Source organism: Schistocerca gregaria, chromosome 4 (assembly GCF_023897955.1).
Source record: "Schistocerca gregaria isolate iqSchGreg1 chromosome 4, iqSchGreg1.2, whole genome shotgun sequence".
Classification (NCBI taxonomy): domain Eukaryota; kingdom Metazoa; phylum Arthropoda; class Insecta; order Orthoptera; family Acrididae; genus Schistocerca; species Schistocerca gregaria.
In genome coordinates this window covers 553,242,070-553,263,608 of record NC_064923.1, presented here as the reverse complement: position 1 = coordinate 553,263,608, position 21,539 = coordinate 553,242,070, and the positions used below count along the sequence as shown (strand labels likewise).

General features: G+C 45.7%; 1 protein-coding gene across 1 annotated transcript in view; it reads left to right on the top strand.

Moving 5' to 3' along the window:
• Positions 1 to 21,539, top strand: part of LOC126267807 (outer dense fiber protein 3-like protein 2) — a 66,659-nt gene that overhangs the window by 14,107 nt on the left and 31,013 nt on the right. Inside the window, exons 2-3 of the mRNA XM_049973113.1 lie at positions 2,224 to 2,442; positions 15,754 to 15,955. Of these exons, the coding sequence (XP_049829070.1) occupies positions 2,224 to 2,442; positions 15,754 to 15,955 (421 nt within the window). The remainder of the gene's footprint in view (positions 1 to 2,223; positions 2,443 to 15,753; positions 15,956 to 21,539) is intronic.

Here is a 21,539-nt window from a genome sequence, read left to right as displayed (position 1 = left end):
CCACTCACAGCCGATAGGTGGCAGCACTAGCAGAGCGATGTATATAAAGGGTGTCAGGAAGAAGAGGGAAACAGTGTAGTCATAGTCGTAATTTGGAAACGGAGCGATTAATCTGACGCCCAAAAGGGCATAATCATTAACTTTCGGGCCAAAGGTGGAAGCATTTCCGAAACGGCTGAGTTTGTAAATTGTTTGCGTGCCGCCGTGGTAGCATGGAGAAACGGCGCTATCCAAAATATGTGCTGAGGCAACTGTGGTGTACCGTGGGCAACAGATGACAGGGGTGAACAACGGCTGCAGAAATGTGCGTGGGCGAATAGACGTGCAACGGTTGAGCAACTGGCTGCCCATGTGCACCAAGGACTACCAACGATGTCTGCTCATCGACAGTTCAGGGAACATTGCTACGTATGGGCCTCTGCAGAAGGCGCCTGGTCGTGCACCCATGCTGACTGCTGTCCATCAGCTACGAAGACTGGAATTTGCACCCCAGTACGGCAATTAGACGTCCACTGATTGGCAACTGGTGGCCTTCTGAGATGAATTACGTTTTATGCTGCATCAGGCAGATGGTCGTTGGCGTGTACGGAGTGAAACGTTTGAAAGCAAAGGGTACGCGCCGCAGAATATCGGCTACTATTGCATTAGTAATAAGCCGATGATGTTATTAAAGGTGCGTTATGGCCTGGGGGATGTTTTTATGGACTTACCTAGGTGCTCTTGCCATTCTGGAAGGCACAATGAATTAACACAATTATGCATCTATGCTTACCGTACATGCAGACTGCTTTTCGTCGCCACAATGGCACCTACCGGCAGAACAATGCAACGTGTCACACAACTCGCATTGTACGTGCATGGTTTGAAGAGCACCAGGAAGTGTTTACCGTACTCCCCTGGCCACAAACTCGCCCGGTTTAAAACCAATCGAGAGTCTGTGGGACCACCTGGGTCGAGCTTTAGTGCCATGGATCCTCACCAGAAAAACCTGGCGCAGCTGACCACTCCACTGGAGTTTGTGTGTCTGTCTCCACTTTCCTGCCGGTGCCGGCCGGGGTGGCCGAGCGGGTCTAGGTGCTTCAGTCTGCAACCGAGCGACCGCTACGGTCGCAGGTTCGAATCCTGCCCCGGGCATGGGTGTGTGTAATGTCCTTAGGTTAGTTAGGTTTAAGTAATTCTAAGTTCTAGGGGACTGATGACCTGAGATACAAAGTCCCATAGCCGGACGGTGTGGCCGTGCGGGTCTAGGTGCTTCACTCTGGAACCGCGTTACCGCTACGGTCGCAGGTTCGAATCCTGCCTCGGGCATGGATGTGTGTGATATCCTTAGGTTAGTTAGGTTTAAGTAGTTCTACGTTCTAGGGGACTGATGACCACAGATGTTAAGTCCGATAGTGCTCAGAGTCATTTGAACCATTTGAAGCAATAAAGTCCCATAGTGCTCAGAGCCATTTGAACCAATCGCTGTCGGTACCGTCCAGAACGTCACTGACACTCCTTCTGCACGGCCCATGCTGCAAAATATGGTGATTCAGACTTTTGGCAGGTGGTCACATTAATGTGATCTATCTGTTTGTTACAGCCAGTCGTACAATCCGATGGTCTTCCAGTATTGCACTGCTTCTGGAAGGATCTGTTACTAATCTTCTTGCCACACTGTCTGAGTCTTTGTCATCACCACTCATTTAGCTGTCCATCCGTTACAGCCAATTGTGCGTGCAGTCTGTCACTATGATGGTCCCGTGTCTCTCGTGCCAATGATTCGGCCTTTCTCAAAGTCTGAACGCCGGCTATAAAATGTGCCTGCGGCTCCCCTGGCATTCTGTGTTGCCGTTTCTGCCTAGCAAGTTGTAATAATTTTAGACACACCAGATAGCCAGCTCGTACTTACATCATTCTCATTCTGAAAACAAGCTCATATAAGGACGGAAATTCTGGAGTACATATTTCTTATAGCTCAGTCGTGGTGCTGATGCTGTATTTCTGTTAAGGTAAATTGTTTATACTTGAGATACTACAAGAGTTGGGCATTGAAATGTTGTTCCCGGTGCAGTAAAGGACTGTGGCAGCGTAGGAGCGTGGTCGGTCGTTGTCGAACACCACCTCCGCGGCGTGTGAGCAAACAGTGTTCCAGAATGCTACAGCAGCACATAATTTGAAGTTACCGGCCTGCTGTCAGATGCAGGCGCCGTGACTTTGCTGACTGGAGTGTGGCCTGTGCAGCGGCGGGGCCGACGGACTACCGGCTGCCGCCGACGCTGGGCTACAAGGGCCACGACGTGACCAAGGAGCGCGCGCCCGCCTACACGATGCGCCGCCGCGCGCCGCTGCCGCTCAGGCTGCTCGGCCCGGGGCCCAAGTACGGCCTGCGGCCCAACCTCACCCAGCACGGGCCGGGCGACCCGCCGGCCTACACCATGCGGGAGAGGCTGCCTCTAGGACGTGAGCACATCAACAACGACCACTACAATTCCTATTCGCTTTGTCCTCCAATATCGCCATTTTCAGTCGTTTTCCACATTTTCTTTCTTCTTCTTTCCCCAAAGCTAAGCTAGCAAACCCATTTAACGCTTTCACTACAATTGGAACGTATGTGTCCCACAGTAGGTTATCAGAGACACAATGAGAATTTACTGCATCCTATTGTATGAGTCACCACCTAAGTCTCACGAGCGCTGTTTGCAAGTGGGGTGTACTCAACCCTTCTGAGGTCAGTTGAGGAACTACACCACTGGCCATTAAAATTGCTAGACCAAGAAGAAATGCAGATGAGAAACGGATATTCATTGGACAAATATATTATACTAGAACTGATATGTGATTACATTTTCACGCAACTTGGGTGCATAGATCCTGAGAAATCAGTACCCGGAACAACCACCTCTGGCCGTAATAGCGGCCTTGATACGCCTGGGCATTGAGTCAAAAAGAGCTTGGATGGCGTGTACAGGTACAGCTGCCCATGCAGCTTCAACACGATACCACAGTTCATCAAGAGTAGTGACAGACACATTGTGATGAGCCAGTTGCTCGACCACCATTGGCCAGACATTTTCAATTGGTGAGAGATCGGGAGATTGTGCTGACCAGAGCAGCAGTCGAACATTTTCTGTATTCAGAAAGGCCCGTACAAGACCTGCAACATGCGGTCGTGTATTATCCTGCTGAAGTGTAGGGATCGAATGAAGGGTAGAGCCACGGGTCGTAACACATCTGAATTGTAACGTCCGCTGTTCAAAGTGCCGTCAATGCTTACAAGAGGTGACCGAGACATGTAACCAGTGTCACCCCATACCATCACGCCGGGTGATACGCCAGTATGGCGATGACAAATACACGCTACCAATGTGCGTTCACCGCGAAATCGTCAAACACGGATGCGACCATCATGATGCTGTAAACAATACTCTCGATTCATCCGAAAAAATGACGTTTTGCCATTCGGGCACCCAGGTTCGTCGTTGAGTACACCATCGCAGGCGCTCCTGTCTGCGATGCAGCATCAAGGGTAACCGCAGCCATGGTCTCCGAGCTGATAGTCCATGCTGCTGTTCCGGCTGTCGTCGAACTGTTCGTGCAGATGGTTGTTCTCTTGCAAACGGCCCCATCTGTTGACTCAGCGATCGAGACGTGGCTGCACGAACCGTTACAGCCATGCGGATAAGATGCCTGTTATCTCGACTGCTAGTGATACGAGACCGTTGGGATCCAGCACAGCGTTCCGTATTACCCTCCTGAACCCACCGATTCCATATTCTGATAACAGTCATTGGATCTCGACCAACGCGAGCAGCAATGTCGCGATGCGATAAACCGCAATCGCGATAGGCTACAATCAGACCTTTATCAAAGTCGGAAACGTGATGGTACCCATTTCTCCTCCTTACACGAGGCATCACAACAACGTTTTACCAGTCAACGCCCGTCAACTGCTGTTTGTATATGAGAAATGGGTTGGAAACTTTCCTCATGTCAGCACGTTGTAGGTGTCGCCACCGGCGCCAACCTTGTGTGAATGCTCTGAAAAGCTAATCGTTTGCATGTCACAGCATCTTCTTCCTGTCGATTAAATTTCGCGTCTGTAGCACGTCATCTTCGTGGTGTAGCAATTTTAATGGCCAGTAGTGTACTTGCTTGAGAAGTAGCGACTCCAATGATGAAAACTGACAGTGACTGGGAGAGCTTTTTGCTGATCACGTGTCCCTCCATATCCGCATCCAGTGACCCCCATCGGTTGTGGATGACACTACGGGCGGTCGGTACCGTTACGCCTTCCGAGGCCTGTCCGGACGGAGTATTGATGTATACGAGGGGCGTTCACTAAGCGATGCAACACATTTTATGTTTCTGGAAACAGTTTCGTTTTGTTCAAGATTACAGTACACCATATTATTCTCCACTGTTTTGGCTACAAAACCCTATTTATCAACATAATCTCCGTTCAATGCGACGGCCTTACATCTTACTGGGAGGGCCTGTACGTCCGAATGGTACCACTCTACAGGTTGACGTCGGAGCCAAACTCTTGTTGCTTCAATAACCTCCCAATCATCCATGTACTGCTTTCCGTGGAGTGCATCCTTCACTGGGCCAAAGTCTTGCTCCATCAATAATTTTCTAATTATCAAAGTACTGCTTGGCCAAAGGCTTGCTCCATCAGTAATCGCCGGCCGCGGTGGTCTCGCGGTTCTAGGCGCGCAGTCCGGAACCGTGCGACTGCTACGGTCGCAGGTTCGAATCCTGCCTCGGGCATGGATGTGTGTGATGTCCTTACGTTAGTTAGGTTTAAGTAGTTCTAAGTTCTAGGGGACTGATGACCATAGCTGTTAAGTCCCATAGTGCTCAGAGCCATTTGAACCATTTGAGCCATCAGTAATCTCCTAATCATCAAAGTACTGCTTTCTGTGGAGTGCATCCTTCACTGGACCAAAGTCTTGCTCCATCAATGATCTCCTAATCATCAAAGTACTGCTTTCTGTCGAGTGCATCCTTCACTGGGCCAAAGTCTTGCTCCATCAATAATAATCTACTAATCATCAAAGTACTGCTTTCCGTGGAATGCATCCTTCACTGGGTCAAAATCTTGCTCCACCAATAATCCCCCAATCATCCAAGTACTGCTTTCCGTGGAGAACATCTTCCACTGAGCCAAACAGATGGAAGTCGGAATGAGCGAGATCCTAGCTGTAGGGTGAATGAGAAACAACAGTCCAATGAAGCTTTGTGAACTCCGTTCGCGTACGTGCAGTTGTGTGAGGCCTTGCGTTATCGTGAATGAGAAGTTCCTTTCCATTTTTGTAGTGACGAACACGCTGAAGTCGTTTCTTCAATTTTCTGAGAGTTATTTACGTATTTGCTATTTTCTGTTAATCTGAGAGTCCTACGAATAGCACAATACGCTTCAGTGTTGATCGTTGCACTACGAGGTAGAACAAACAGAATACCCCCTTCAGAGTCCCAGAAGAACGTCGCCATGATTTCACCGGCAAAGGTTGCGGCTTTGAACTTTTTCATCAGAGGAGAGGTGGTGTGGCGCCACTCTACGGACTACCGTTTTGTTGCCGGTTCAAAGTGATGAACCTAGGTTTCATTCCCTGTAACGATGTTGACAAAAATCAACTTCGTAATTCGCCAACAATTCCGCCCAGATGGTCCTTCGTTGCTCATTATGGCCTTCTGCTGGGCAGCGAGGAATCCAGCGGACACACACTTTTAGTAGCCTAAGTGGTGGACGAATGTTTCAGCAGTACGAACGGAGACGTCCGGGTGAGCTGCTAGGTGTCTGACTGTGGTCCGTCGACCACTTCGATGAGAGTGTTCACACATTCCAACATTGCAGGAGTCACAGATGTGTGCGGCCGTTCGGCATGCCAGAGATTGGGCAGGTTTGCGCAACCTGGTTGCCATAATGACAGACGTCTTGCTGTATGACTCGCCGTGGTTTTGTTCACTGCTAAGTCTCTGTAGACATTCTGCAAGCGCCTATTAGTATCTGCGTTGCTCTGGTTTTCCGCCAAAAGAAACTCGATGACAGTTCTCTGTTTGGAACGCACCTCTGTCACAGTCGCCGTTTTGAAGACGATGTACAGCGCCGCCGCCTATTGGAATTTTATGAAACTGTAGGACCTGAAGCGAGAACCTTCCTCGATGTCCTGCAGCAAATTATGCATTTTTTAAACCGAAATTGGCCGAGAAAAGAAAGTGTGTTGCATTAATTGTTGGACTTCCCTCTTATCAGTGACCCATTGATAATGGTGTGCAAAATTCTTGTAACTACAGCTTACACCTGTCGGCTGTGCTGTCTTCAAGATTCTTTGTTAACGGTTTTGCTCCGCTCTGTTTTGTAGTACGAAATTGGTTCACGCCTCCACATAGGCAAAGCAATTCTCAGATTTGAAAAGTAGGTTGCTGTCACGCTTTCCGGGACAATTTGTGTATATAAGCTGCACGAAAACATTGACTTCTGTCATGTTACAAACAGTGATTGTATTGAGAACATGTACTGGGAAGGTTCTCTATCTACCGATGTGTGTCTGTTTTCTGTTAGTCTTGTGGTTTTTGCGGAGTCATCTAATGACACCTCAGAGGTACTTAACCAATACCCCAGAAGATCCACCCCTTCCCATGAAGCAAAATGTGCACGGAGAAATACTTTTTCCTTACTGTTATTTCTGACTTTGACATTAATTAAAATAACCACACATTAATGTCTTCCATTCCGAAAAAATTGATAGTGAAAGAATCAAGCCTCGAAGTCAGTGTTCTTTCTGTCTTAGAAACCATCCGAAATCATAACTTTGAACCTATCTTTAATTCTATCTTCAATGTCTTGCTAGTTTTTTATAGGTTTCCATATGCTTCCTAAGCCATTTCGCCTTTTAATTTTTCAAAATACTGCACAGTCTTTCTCGTCAGTCTGCTGGGATACATTCCATGCATGTTTCCCTAGAAGAATAGTCTTATTTTCCTAATTTCATCTGTAATATTTTTCTACGTTTTGCGCACTTCTGTTACTTCTTGATTTAAGTATTTCTATTATTCTCCTATTTTCTAAAATCTTTCTCCTAAAATTTCTTTCTGTCTGAAGCTCGTGGTTGTGCGGTAGCGTTCTCGCTTCCCGCGCCCGGGTTCCCGGGTTCGATTCCCGGCGGGGTCAGGCATTTTCTCTGCCTCGTGATGACTGGGTGTTGTGTGCTGTCCTTATGTTAGTTAGGTTTAAGTAGTTCTAAGTTCTAGGGGACAGATCACCATAGCTGTTAAGTCCCATAGTGCTTTGAACCAATTATCATCATCTTCTTTTACTGATCCTGATTTTAGTATCTCTGCTTCATTCAATGATGAATTTCTGCATTTATAGAGAACTATTTTTCATTATAAACATCATTTGTTTAGTTAAATGCGAAGTCCATCTTTCACGATTTTCCTCTGGTAACTTCTTTCCCACATCCATTTTACTGAATAACTTTTCGTAATGTTTAAATTTGTCATTTTGATTTTTACATGATTTGTGATTAATTTTGATGGCGTAGCCTTCTTGTTCGTCATTGCCTCTATTTTTAAATTTATATCTGCATTTGTGCTACTTATACTCTCTCTGCCAGACTTTCTAAATCAACTGTAAATGCCAAACAGTCAGTTTTGAGATTATACTTTTTGAGCCAATTTGTATTTAATTATTGATATTATATTCTGCCAATGTTTTCCTTCATTCTCCGATCATTTCTTTAAGTACACAGTTAAAAAATATTGGAGGAAGTCCATCACTGTGTCTTGCTCCTGTCTGAATCTCAAATTGCTCAGAAGTTTCTCCCACGAATTTTGCTTTACATTACGTATTTGCTAGTGTTTCTTTTAAGAGCTCCCGTGCATCCGTATCTATTAGAGATTTTTTTTTGGTGTTCTGAATAAAGTCAGCTTGTTTATTTTCTTTCTTGTTATTTCATTCCCTCAGCAGGTGGAGTCCCTCGGCAGGTGGAGGGCTGGCAGTGGAACGTACATGTTTGCATTCCTACAAGTTTGTCAAATGCAACGGGATTGAAAATAATATCGTAAACGATCGAAAACATATAGATGACACAATTGTAATGGGTGATGCTGATGTGATAATTATTACTATGGTAGGTGAGCGTTTTTGCGTCAATGTAGGTTGCTTGGTGCCTTTATACTTGGACTGGAAAATGATGTTTGGGGGACTTGATGACTAATTCTGAGTGGGTGGATGAATGCAGTGAGACAAAATGTAAAAAACTGCAGGTAGGATATGGGGAGGGGCGTTTGGTGTAAGGAGTTGGAGCAGGTTTATTCAGATGGTTGGGATAGGGTCTGGTTGTGCTTGTGAGGGGAATTTGGCCCAGTTGGGCTGAAGACTTGCAGTGGGTCCAGGCGAGGATATCTAGAGGTGGGGGGGAGGGGGGAGGGGAAGTGAAATGGAAGTAGTTCTGGGAGTATGTGACGTTGTGATGTAGGTGAAATGTGGAATAGACAACCAATATGATCTGATAAAGTTTATAGCGTCGCTCAAAAGGTTGGATATTTTGGAGGATATTTGCGGCAAAACGGATTATATCTTCTATGTTTCTATGTGTTTGTGTGTGGGGGCGGGGGGAATGTAGGGACTCCTTAAGATAGAATGAAGAGTATATGAGACGGATGAGGGCAATCATTTCATGTTTTTTGGAAGGGAGATTTTGCCTTTCACAATAGGAATATGTCGGTGGGGATGAATTAGAGATTTTTACATTTGGGTGAGTACTACAAGATAAGGCGTTCTTTAATTATAGGATTGGAGTTTTAATGAAGGCAGGTTGTTGCGTTTTCGCAGTATTTGGTTTGCTCGCCGCTGTGGATAAGGCGTTTTTGACAATGGTTGGCTTGAGCCTGGAGTAAGAATAGTCCTATGTGGTGCCTACGACTGTAAACGAAGGGCCCGTGGGTAATTAGGCAGTCAGTGTACAGCGTGTATTGGTTTTGTCTGTTGAATGCAGAAGACATACTTAATAGTGCAGTTCGTATTTGGTGAGAGCACCGAATCAACTTCTCACGTCACTCGTTGAAAATGTGCAGAGGAACTGTCCAACAATCACAAACAGAAATTATGCCCCTTCTCTGATTTCTCAGAGCACATGTTTCATTTCTGTAAGATTTCAACAGGAATAAACTTTATGTTCTTCCATAAACAGCCAGCTTGAGCAGAAAGGTGCTTCGCCACATTCATTGGAAACGTCACATCACAAATGCCTTAGTGTCTCTGTGTGAACGCGACTACTGCCTACACGTGTGTTGTCTTACTCGTGGATCTCATGTAAAGCACACCTAAAGCCGACGAAAGAGCTTGAAAGTTACTTCCTCAGTACTTTTTTTCCAAGGCAGAGAACGAGATGAAAGCCACTCATACAGGCGCTGAAATCTTGTTGGTGTCTATGAATATAGTCCAGTGCCAACCACATTTGCAGTCTGGTTTATATAGATTTTGAAGGAATCGTGGTTGTGTTTAGCTCTGACGGATAAAAAGCATTACCGTGGCTTTTTTGCTCCTTTGCTCAGACGGCATGCTGCCAGCTAAAATTCATCCTCAGCAGGTGAAGATTTATGTTGATCTAAGCACTCAACAGTTCAGAAATAAGCGACTAATCTCAAACCTGGCCATACGTCTCTTGAACACAGTTTACATGAAGGAAGATCAGAGAAAACATCGACGAAGTACACAATATGATGCTGAACGACTGAAAGATAAATGACTACCTGACGCCGTACACTTGTCAAAAGAAATAGAGCGACACGTTGTACATGACGAATTAACTATGAAAAGGCTTTGTGCAATGTAAGTGTCGCAATTGTTTGACCCTGGCAAAAAGAAAATTAAAAAAAGAATATATCGGTAAGGTTAAGATCATTTTGAAGAGGATTGCGCGTCTATTTGTTACTGCTGATGAGATGTGAGCTAATACTTCTTCCTGTTAACGTAAAGCAACCAATACGGTAGGAAAGTTGATAATCGTACACCAAAAAGAGTGAAGTCGATTTCATTTGCCCTTCTTCAGTTTTCTGGGATGCAAATCGGACTCTTCTTACTGATTATTTTGCAAAGGGTAAAGCCAGAATTGACTAATACCACACAAGTCTCTTAGAGTTCTGAATGAAGAAACTGAGTGACAACTCTTCTCTTACGCAAATAAAAAAAAACTTTCATCACTAAAATTCATCTGCTCGCGAAGGTTCTTTCTAACTACCTAAAATCGCCAATATTTTTCCGTATACGGGAGAAAAATAAATTGCCGATAGAAGAAATCCGTGTCCGAAATCGTCATTCGCCAAGGCAACAGAGCAATGCATTCATAGGAGACTAAGGCCTATCTACGGAACACCCAGCTTCATCTTCTCCACTGGCGATTGTGGCAAACAGTCGCAATCACTGAATAACAAACAACATTGCGAGACGATGAGACTACGATTCATCGCCGTACAAAGTCACGTTTGCTGTCGCAGGAGCAGCCTAGTGGTGCTCTCCAGCACCTATAACTTTGGTGCTTTGTACCATCACATCCTCAATTTGTTCCTCAAGACACCACCCACAACTCCTCGAAGTTTGTGGCAATTTTTCTGGGACGCACTGTATATTTCCTGCTTCGCTTCGATATCGCACTGCTGCTCTTCTGTGTCGCCGTAAAATTATGCTTGTTGCCACAAGTTTTATAAACGATATATTTCAGTCTTCTCTCGCTCACTATTGTATACCTTCTACACTAGTGATCTGCTTAAGTCCTTTCTCCTGCCTGTCTCCTGTCCTAAACCTGTATCCAACTCTCCAGAAAGACCAACCAGTTTACCTCATGGAATAGGCAGCGGCCCCTCAAGACCAATCCTTTCAAGATCCAAGGTACACCGCCAGCGGCTTACACCCCATGACTTTTGCCTCAGTATGTACAACCGTCCTACCAAATCACTAACACACTAAAATACGTCTAGCCCTCGACGTTAAAGTAACGTGAAAACCGGATCGACTAACCCTCCAACAAAAAGCTCATTATTGACTAAATCTGTTAAAACTACTAATCGGCCGAATATGAGAATGACATCCCTCCTGCGCACTACACACTTACAGACCGTTAAGTCGGCCTTTTGTTATCTTATACGAGCGTTGACTGAATTTTTGTTCCACTAAAATGTTACTACTCCTTCCAAACCCTCAAAAGTCTTGCTTTCCGCATCCAACTACTGTCCCCTTTTGCTGTGCTATCTGCTCTCTTAGCCGTTAGTAGCGTAGGGCCATTGAGGCCCTGTGTTGTGTTGAGTGTAGCCCTACGGAACCCACCAGTTCCATATTCTCATGCTAGTCGCTTCTTCTTCTCTTTAGACGGGGTGTGAAACAATCTTCTCACAAAGAAGTGGCAATTTCGAATGAAAAACTCACAGTGTAAGTTGTCTCTGATACAGACGCCGGTACCCTTCTCTACTGAGGAGAATAGTAGTTAACCATAGTATTAACCTACTTCTTTTGCCTAATTATAAGCTACCTGCACTCTCTACACTGCTAGCCCTGTATCCAAAAGGATTACACGTAAAGCAAACAGCTGCTACAGGCTCGGGTCAAGCGGCAGAATGCCCAAGCAAATGGCTTTGTGTACAATGCACAGGTACTAACTACTCATCTCTGGAATTCCCCTTTAACTGCGATAAGTCGACTGATTCCCCCAGATTTACAAAAGTAATCCGACTATTAAAAGCCCCCTAATCCTCGAACCCATGATTGTCACCGTGATAGAACAAAAGTAGTCTCACTCACCCAAATCGTGATATCGTAGGCTGTGGCTTTATTCAATCACGGTAAGTGTTCCATCGTGGCTCATCGAGGCAAAACATGCCTGTGCTGAACCTGGCCGTAGTGCTGGAATTTCATATGTGTTAAAGTTTTCTGAAGTCGAGATGTACGGTCAAGTTCGTGAATAAATGTCAGTTTGGAATCAACTTGGTTCTTTAAATTTTTCTCCAGTGTGCGTACTAGCAAAAATGGGAATTTGTGAAAGTCAGACATGCAGTCCAGTCACATTAATGTGACCACCACCTGTGTTCGACGTAAACGTGCAATTACCGTTCGCAGACGGCATGTGGCAACAGTAGCAGTGGAAGATATATAAACCGTCTCGGAGGGACGCGGAAAACTGTACAGTCGTCGTCGTATTGAGGAAACGGAGCGATTTACATATCCGACGTCCAAAAGGGCATGATCATAGGGTTCCGGACCAAGGATAGAAGCACTTACGAAAATGTGTGTGTGTGTGACTTCCTAAGGGACCAAACTGCTGAGGTCATCGGTCCCTAGACTTACACACTACTTAAACTAACTTAAACTAGCTTATGCGAAGAACAACATAAACACCCATGCCCGAGGGAAGACTCAAACCTCCGGCGAGAGAGGGCGCACAATCCATGACATGGCGCCTCAAACCGCGCGGCCACTCCGCGTAGACAGCACTTAACGAAATGGCTAAGTTTGTAAACTGTTCGAGTGTCGCCGTGGTTGAAGTATACCGTGCAGAGCAAAATGGAGCTATCCAAAACCGGCGCCGAGGGAATTATGGTGCTCCACCTACATCTACATCTACATCTACATGACTACTCTGCAATTCACATTTAAGTGCTTGGCAGAGGGTTCATCGAACCACAATCATACTATCTCTCTACTATTCCACTCCCGAACAGCGAGCGGGAAAAACGAACACCTAAACCTTTCTGTTCGAGCTCTGATTTCTCTTATTTTATTTTGATGATCATTCCTACCTATGTAGGTTGGGCTCAACAAAATATTTTCGCATTCGGAAGAGAGAGTTGGTGACTGAAATTTCGTAAAAAGGTCTCGCCGCGACGAAACACGTCTATGCTGTAATGACTTCCATCCCAACTCGTGTATCATATCTGCCACACTCTCTCCCCTATAACGTGATAATACAAAACGAGCTGCCCTTTTTTGCACCCTTTCGATGTCCTCCGTCAATCCCACCTGGTAAGGATCCCACACCGCGCAGCAATATTCTAACAAAGGACGAACGAGTGTAGTGTAGGCTGTCTCTTTAGTGGACTTGTTGCATCTTCTAAGTGTCCTGCCAATGAAACGCAATCTTTGGCTCGCCTTCCCGACAATATTATCTATGTGGTCCTTCCAACTGAAGTTGTTCGTAATTTTAACACCTAGGTACTTAGTTGAATTGACAGCCTTGAGAATTGTACTATTTATCGAGTAACCGAATTCCAACGGATTTCTTTTGGAACTCATGTGGATCATCTCACACTTTTCGTTATTTAGCGTCAACTGCCACCTGACACACCATACAGCAATCTTTTCTAAATCGCTTTGCAACTGATTCTGGTCTTCGGATGACCTTACTAGACGGTAAATTACAGCATCATCTGCGAACAGTCTAAGAGAACTGCTCAGATTGTCACCCAGGTCATTTATATAGATCAGGAACAGTAGAGGTCCCAGGACGCTTTCCTGGGGAACACCTGATATCACTTCAGTTTTACTCGATGATTTGCCGTCTATTACTACGAACTGCGACCTTCCTGATAAGAAATCACGAATCCAGTCGCACAACTGAGACGATACCCCATAGCTCCGCAGCTTGATTAGAAGTCACTTATGGCCACACAGGACAGTGATTCAAATGGTTCAGATGGCTCTGAGCACTATGGGACTCTTCTGCTGTGGTCATCAGTCCCCTAGAACTTAGAACTACTTAAACCTAACTAACTTAAGGACATCACACACATCCATCCCCGACACAGGATACGAACCTGCGGCCGCCGCAGCAGCGCGGTTCCAGACTGAAGAACCTAGAACCGCTCGGCCATAGCGGCCGGCATGCCAGGGGTGAATGATGGCTGCGGAGATGTGTATGATTGAATAGATGTGCAATTGTTCAGCAACTGACCACCCAGACCAATCAAATGGCTACCAATAGTGTTTCCTCAACGACTGTTTAGCGAACGTTGCCGCGTATGAGCGTCCGCAACAGGCGCCTGGCTCATACGCCCATGTTGACTGCTGTTCTTTGCTGATGAAGGCTGGAAATTGTACGCCATTAACGCAACTAGACGTCGACTGAGTGCCCGCAGGCGGCATTTCCAGATGAATCAATTTTTATTCTGTATTGGATTGAAAGCAGATACCCTCCGGTAATCACCGGAAGGGTTCAGGTTGGAAGTGGGGGGGGGGGGGGGGACGTCATCGTCTGGGGAAGGTTCTCGTGGCATTCCCTGGGTGATCTCGTCATTCTGGGAGGCGCAATGGATCAACACAAGTATGCATCTATCTTCGGGGACAATGTCCACCCCTACATGTATTTTGTTTTCCCTCGTCCGATGGCATCTACCAACAGGACAATGCAACATGTCACACACAGTGTATATGCATGGTTTGAGGAGCACAGGATCAGTTCATCGCACTCTCTTGGCCACCAAACTCCCCGGTTTATATCCCAATCGAGGATATGTGTGACCACCTCGATCGGGCTGTTCGCGCCATACGTCTGCAACCAAGAAATATAGCTCAGCCCGCCACATCACTGGAGTCGGCATGGCTCAACGTCCTTGTTCGTACCTTCCAGAACTTCACTGACTCTCTTCCTGCTCGTCTCGCAGTGGTCTGTGCCCGAAAAGGTGGTCATTCTGGCTTTTGACAAGCGGCCATTTTAATGTGACTGGACAGTGTGTAAATTTGAGTGTCAGGAAATTTTGTCCTATTGTATATGTCTGGAGTGTAGCCTCGTACAGATGCGAAACGTGGACAGTAATCAGTTCAGAAAAATTTAGATGCGTTAGAAATGTGGAGATTCAGGAGACTGCTGAAGATTAGATGGGTTAGTAGAGTGCCTAATGATGAGGTACAAAATGAAGTTAGTCCAAAAGAGATATTTGTGGCGGAAAAAAGGGACTGTTTGCCAGGACACATCACGAGGCATCAAGGGATTGTTAATAGAGAGAGAGAGAGAGAGAGAGAGAGAGAGGGAGAGAGCGTGCGTGTTTTTGAGCGGTACAAGGAGCAATTGTACAGCGAGACCAAGTCTTGAACACAATAAGGAGACAGAAATGAGCGCAGGTTGCAGTGAACGTTGCTTAGGATAGATTAGCACGACGAGGTGCATGAAACCATTCTTCGAGATGAAGAAGATAGCAACAAGATCTCAGGTGAAGAGCGATACTTGAGTATTGCTCATCAGTGTGGGATGCGAACCAGGTCGGGTCGACAGAGGAGATAGAGAAGATCCAAAGAAGAGCGGCGCGTTTCGTCACAGGATTATTTGGTAAGCGTGATAGCGTTACGGATATGTTTAGCAAACTCAAGTGGCAGACTCTGCAAGAGAGGCGCACTGCATCGCGGTGTAGCTTGCTGTTCAGATTTCGAGAGGGTGCGTTTCTGGACGAGGTATAGAATATCTTGCTTCCCGCTACTTATACCTCCCGAAGAGATCACGAATGTAAAATTAGAGAGATTCGAGCGCGCACGGAGGCTTTCCGGCAGTCGTTCTTCGCGCGAACCATACGCGAGTGGAAAGTGCCCTCCGCCACACACTGTTGGGTGGCTTGCGGAGTATAAATGTACAAGTAGGTGTAGAATGTGTCACTGTTAGCCCTTGACGGGTGAGGGAATGAAATAACAGTAAAGAACGTAAACAGCGGTGTGATGGCGCGATGTTGGCCGGTGTAATGCGTGTGAGCCTTGGGATGGGATGTGACGTGAGGACGACGGGCCGGCAGTGAAGCTGGACGTGCCCGGCCCGGGCAGCTACCAGCCGGAGAAGTGCACGGACGCGTCGCGGCCGCGCGCGCCCGCCTTCAGCATGGGCTCTCGCACGATGGCGCGCCTGCTCGACCACCTGCCGGGGCCCGCCGCCTACCGACCGCCCGACACCGTAGGCCGACGCGTCTCCGACAAGCCCGCCGCGCCCGCCTACTCCATGTGAGTGCCGACCACTACTGCGCTACAGCGATGGCGACATTTAGCCGAATTACTAAAATAACAGCCAGCCAGTGTGGCTGAGCGGCTCTACACGCTTCAGTCTGGAACCGCGCGACCGCTACGGTCGCAGGTTCGAATCCTGCATCGGGCATGGATGTGTGTGATGCCCTTAGGTTAGTTAGCTTTAAGCAGTTCTTAGTTCTAGGGCACTGATGACCTTAGATGTTAAGTCTCATAGTGCTCAGAGCCATTTGAACCATTTTTTTAAACTAAAATAACACTACTACTGAGTCGCGGTTTCTGGCGTTGGTGACGCGTTGCTCATCACTGTTCCAACTCCTTTATTACATCAACACCTCTATTTCATTTCCACAATATTCACAGCTTGTTACATTATACACTCATGCTCATAAATAAAGGCTAATGCTGGTACATGGTGAAACAACGCTCTGGTGGGCGGTCTGCGGGTTTAAATCACCTTGGGGTACGACCATGCAGTGCATTTGACTTGCGGTCGTGGTGCTGGCAGCAGTCCACATACGCAGAAGTGTGTTGGTGCATGTCAGAGTACGGTGCAGCGAGTAAGTGTGCAGACGTTTTCAGTCGTGCTAATGGTGACTGTGTGTTGAAAATGGCTCAAAGAACACACATCGATGACGTTATGAGGGGTAGAATACTAGGGCGACTGGAGGCTGGTCAAACACAGCAGGTCGTAGCACGGGCCCTCCGTGTGCCACAAAGTGTGATCTCAAGATTATGGTAACGGTTCTAGCAGACAGGAAACGTGCCCAGGCGCTACAGTACGCGACGTCCACAGTGTACAACACCACAAAAAGGTCGATATCTCGCCAGCACTGCTCGCAGACGGCCACGGAGTACTGCAGGGAGCCTTGCTCTGGACATTACCGCAGCCACTGGAACAGTTGATTCCAGACACACAGGCTACAGACGACTGAACAGATATGGTTTATTCGCCCAGAGACCTGCAAGGTGCATTTCACTGACCACTCGTCACATGGGAGCCTATAAAGTCTGGTGTCAAGACCACAGTACACGGTCATTGAAACAGTAGTCCCAGATTAGATTAGATTTTCGTTCCATAGATCCGTGCTGAGGAGATCCTCGTGGATGTGGAACATGTCATTTTTTTTTAAAGCTGAAATATCAATACTAATAGTATGAATACATACAATACATCATTTGCTTCTATTAAAAAATTCGTCAATGGAGTAGAAGGAGTTGGCCACTAGTAAGTCTTTCAGGCTCCTTTTAAACTGATATTTATTTGTAACTAAATTTTTTATGTTTGCTGGCAAATTACTGATGATAAGTGTTCCTGAGTAGTGGACCCCTTTTTGAACTAAACTCAGTGCTTTTTAAGTCCCTGTGCAGATTATTTTTGTTCCTGGTATTGTATGTTTGAACTGAGCTGTTTGTTGGAAAACGAGATATATTATTTAGGACAAATTTCATTAAGGAGTAAAAATAATGAGAGGCAGTAGTTAGTATACCCAGTTCTTTGAAGAAGTTTCTACAGGACGTCCGTAAATTTACTCCACAAATAATACGTATTGAACGCTTTTGGACTCTGAAAACTTTTGTTTGACTTCAAGAGTTACCCCAAAATATTATACCATATGACATTATGGAATGAAAGTAGGCAAAGTATGCAAGCTTTTTCATTTTTATGTCGCCTATGTCTACTAACACTCGAATTGCAAATACAGATTTGTAAAGGCGTTTCTGCAGTTCTGTGGTGTGCTCCTCCCAACTGAATTTATTATCAAGTTGTAATCCCAGGAATTTAAGACTGTCAACCTCTTATATTTGCTCTTCTTCCTACTTTATGCATATGCTGGGTGGAAACCTCTTAAGGGTTCTGAACTGCATATAGTGAGTCTTTTCGAAGTTTAATGTCAGTGAGTTGGCTTTAAACCATGTATTAATATCCATGAAAATATCATTAGCAGATCTTTCTAAAACTACACTCGACATACTATTTATTGCTATACTTGTGTGATCTGCAAACAAACGAACTCTGCTTCTGGCAGTGTACTGATGAGAGATCATTAATGTGCGCAAGAAAAAGCAATGGCCCTAAAATGGATCCTTGTGGGCCACCACATGTAATTTCTTCCCTTTCTGATGATGACTGATGACTTAATTCAGTAGTCCCTTGCACTGACACCCTTTGTTTTCTGTTAGCGAGGTATGTTGACAGACGAGTCCAGGTATAGTTTGAACAGTGACTCTCGCCGGGTTTTCATCTGGCGTGAACCAGGAACCAGATACCGATCCCTTAATGTCCTTGAAAGGGACCTGTACGGAGGTCGTGGTTTGATGGTGTGAGGTGGGATTATGATTGGTGCACGTACACCCCTGCATGTCTTTGACAGAGGAACTGTAACAGGTCAGGTGCATCGGGATGTCATTTTGCACCAGTATGTCCGCCTTTTCAGGGGTGCAATGGGTCCCACCTTCCTCCTGACGGATTATAACGCACGGCCCCACCGAGCTGCCATCGGGTGGAGGAGTACCTTGAAACAGAAGATATCAGGCGAATGGAGTGGTCTGCCTGTTCTCCATACCTAAACCGCATCGAGCACATCTGGGATGCTCTCGGTCGACGTATCGCTGCACGTCTTCAAACCAGTACGACACTTCAGGAGCTCCGATGGACACTGATACAAGAATGGGAGGCTATACCCCAGCAACTGCTCAACCACCTGACTCAGAGTATGCCAACCCATGGTTGTGTACGTGGTGACCATATCCCATATTCATGTCGGGGTACATGCGAAAGAAACAGTGGTGTTTTGTAGCACATGTGTTTCGGGACTGTTTTCTCAACTTATCACCAATACCGTGGACTAACAGATCTGTGTCGTGTGTGTTCCCTATGTGCCTATGCTATTAGCGCCAGTTTCGTGTAATGTCACGTTGTGCGGCACCACATTCTGCAATTATGCTTAATTTATGAGCATAAGTGTAGTGTAATTAAGGCCTGTGGCAAGTCAACTATTAACTCTGGAATATAACAAAAACAAATTAAATCTTGTCAAACACGGTCACCACAAAAGTTTTGCTCAAATTGCTCTGGGCACTATGCGACTTAACTTCTGAGGTCATCAGTCACCTAGGACTTAGAACCAATTAAACATAACTAACCTAAGGACATCACACACATCCATGCCCGAGGCAGGATTCGAACCTGCGACTGTAGCGGTCGCTCGGCTCCAGACTGTAGCGCCTAGAACCGCACGGCCACTCTGGCCGGCCACTAGACTTTACTATGTAGACAAGAAAGAAGCTCTGCTCTCTTCCTCTCTGCATCAGAGCTGCGAATCGGGTTCATTACAGCATATATTGTCAACAGGAGCATTTTATAAGTTCTGTTGGTAGTTTCGTACGTGAGGCACAATAAACATTGAGACTTAATTCAAATAAATTTACTGCGACGCACTGAAAAAAACTTTCTGAATCTAGATTCTCACCCATGAATGCTACCGTACTTCCATGATATTTTTGCTCATCCTTAGCCGTATTTAGTCAATCTCGTGGAGTACCTAGGGCACGTCTTTCTTCTAAGTCACTGTCAAGAGCCAGCTCCTACACAGTGGCTTTGGGAGACAGGCGACTGTGTAGCATTCAGGTGCACGATTTTGAACTGAGCTAAATGAATTTCGCCAGATCCTCCACCACATGGCTAACCACGACCTCTTGCAAAATACTAAATTATTATATAATATGCATACAATGTGCTTCTCCCTTTAATATAGTATTTCTAAACTTCCTATCGCCCACCACCCTAATAATTCGTAATTTACGGCTCGTTATATCACATCATAGTCTCTTTCTACCGTTCCTATGTTCATTCAGAATCTTCCTTTTCTTGCGGGTGGAGAAGGAGGGGGTCTGTGGGGGTGGAGAGGAAGAGTGACAACTTGTCTGCAATTGCTCCCTCAAGGAAAAATCACCTCATTGTAACTGGAATGCTCTGGCCGTGTGCCGGCCGCCATTGCTCTGCTAAAACAACATCCCAAGATTGGTTTTCTGGTAACGTGTTGCCGTCTCCTCCTCTCCATGTCACTAGACGGCGCTTCCACAGTTCCATCTTGACACGCCGCCTGGTACGTAGTACAAATAGTTCAAATGGCTCTGAGCACTATGGGACTTAACATCTAAGGTCATCAGTCCCCTAGAACTTAGAACTACTTAAACCTAACTGACCTAAGGACATCACACACATCCATGCCCGAGGCAGGATTCCAAGCTGCGACCGTAGCGGTCGCGCGGTTCCAGACTGTAGCGCCTAGAACCGCTCGGCCGTATATCGTGTCATTTAGGGCGTGATGCTATAGTCCCACTTCGCTTGTTTTAGATTTTGCTATTGCTGGTTTAACTGTTACACGCCCATTTCCCGTTTTATCAGAAAATTACAAAGTTTCTGTCGTGAGTTCACGAATTACAAAAGCTATATGATGTTCAATTGTGTCGTTGTGTGCTTCTTTGAAGACTGGCGCGAGATTTCACTGTTGTCATTTGACATATTTACCTTGTGTGTGTGTGTGTGTGAGTATGTGTATGTGCGTGTGTGTGTGTGTGTGTGTGTGTGTGTGTGTGTGTGTGTGTGTGTGTGAGAGAGAATGTGTGTGTGGGTGTGTCTGTCAAGAGGGAGATAGAAAGAACTTTTAAATCAAGTCGTATGTTTGTTGTGTAATGGACCAGTGTCAACAGGTGCTTAGCAAATTATGAGTGACAGCTATTACTTTTCAGTGCTGTGAGATGTTCCATATACCTTGTTCTAAAATTCTAACATGTTTGGTTCACACGTACTCACTGATTTGTTTAAAATTACTTTAACTTTAACAGGAAGAAGAATAAAAATTGTAATAAGAACTGAACAGTCTTCTCACAGCTGTCCAAAGACGAGGTAGAAGGTGACACCTCCCCTTTTGGTCGCTGAATGCTGTTGTTCTTGTGGTCTTCAGCCATGAGACTGGTTTGATGCAGCTCTCCATGCTACTCTATCCTGTGCAAGCTTCTTCATCTCCCAGTACCTGCTTACATCGTCTGAATCTGCTTAGTGTATTCATCTATTGGTCTCCCTCTACGATTTTTACCAAACCACGCTGCCCTCCAATACTAAATTGGTGATCCCTTGATGCCTTAGAACATGTCCTACCAACCGATCCCTTCTTCTGGTCAAGTTGTGCCACAAACTTCTCTTCTCCCCAATCCTATTCAACACTTCCTCATTAGTTATGTGATCTACCCATCTAACCTTCAGCATTATTCTGTAGAACCACATTTCGAAAGCTTCTATTCCCTTCCTGTCCAAACTATTTATGGTCCATATTTCACTTCCATACATGGCTACACTACATACAAATACTTTCAGAAATGACTTCCTGATACTTAAATCTGTACTCGATGTTAACAAATTTTTCTTCTTCAGAAACACTTTCCTTGCCATTGCTAGTCTACATTTTATATCCTCTCTACTTCGACCATCATCAGTTATTTTGCACCCCAAATAGCAAAACTCCTTTACTACTTTAAGTGTCTCACTTCCTAATCTAAT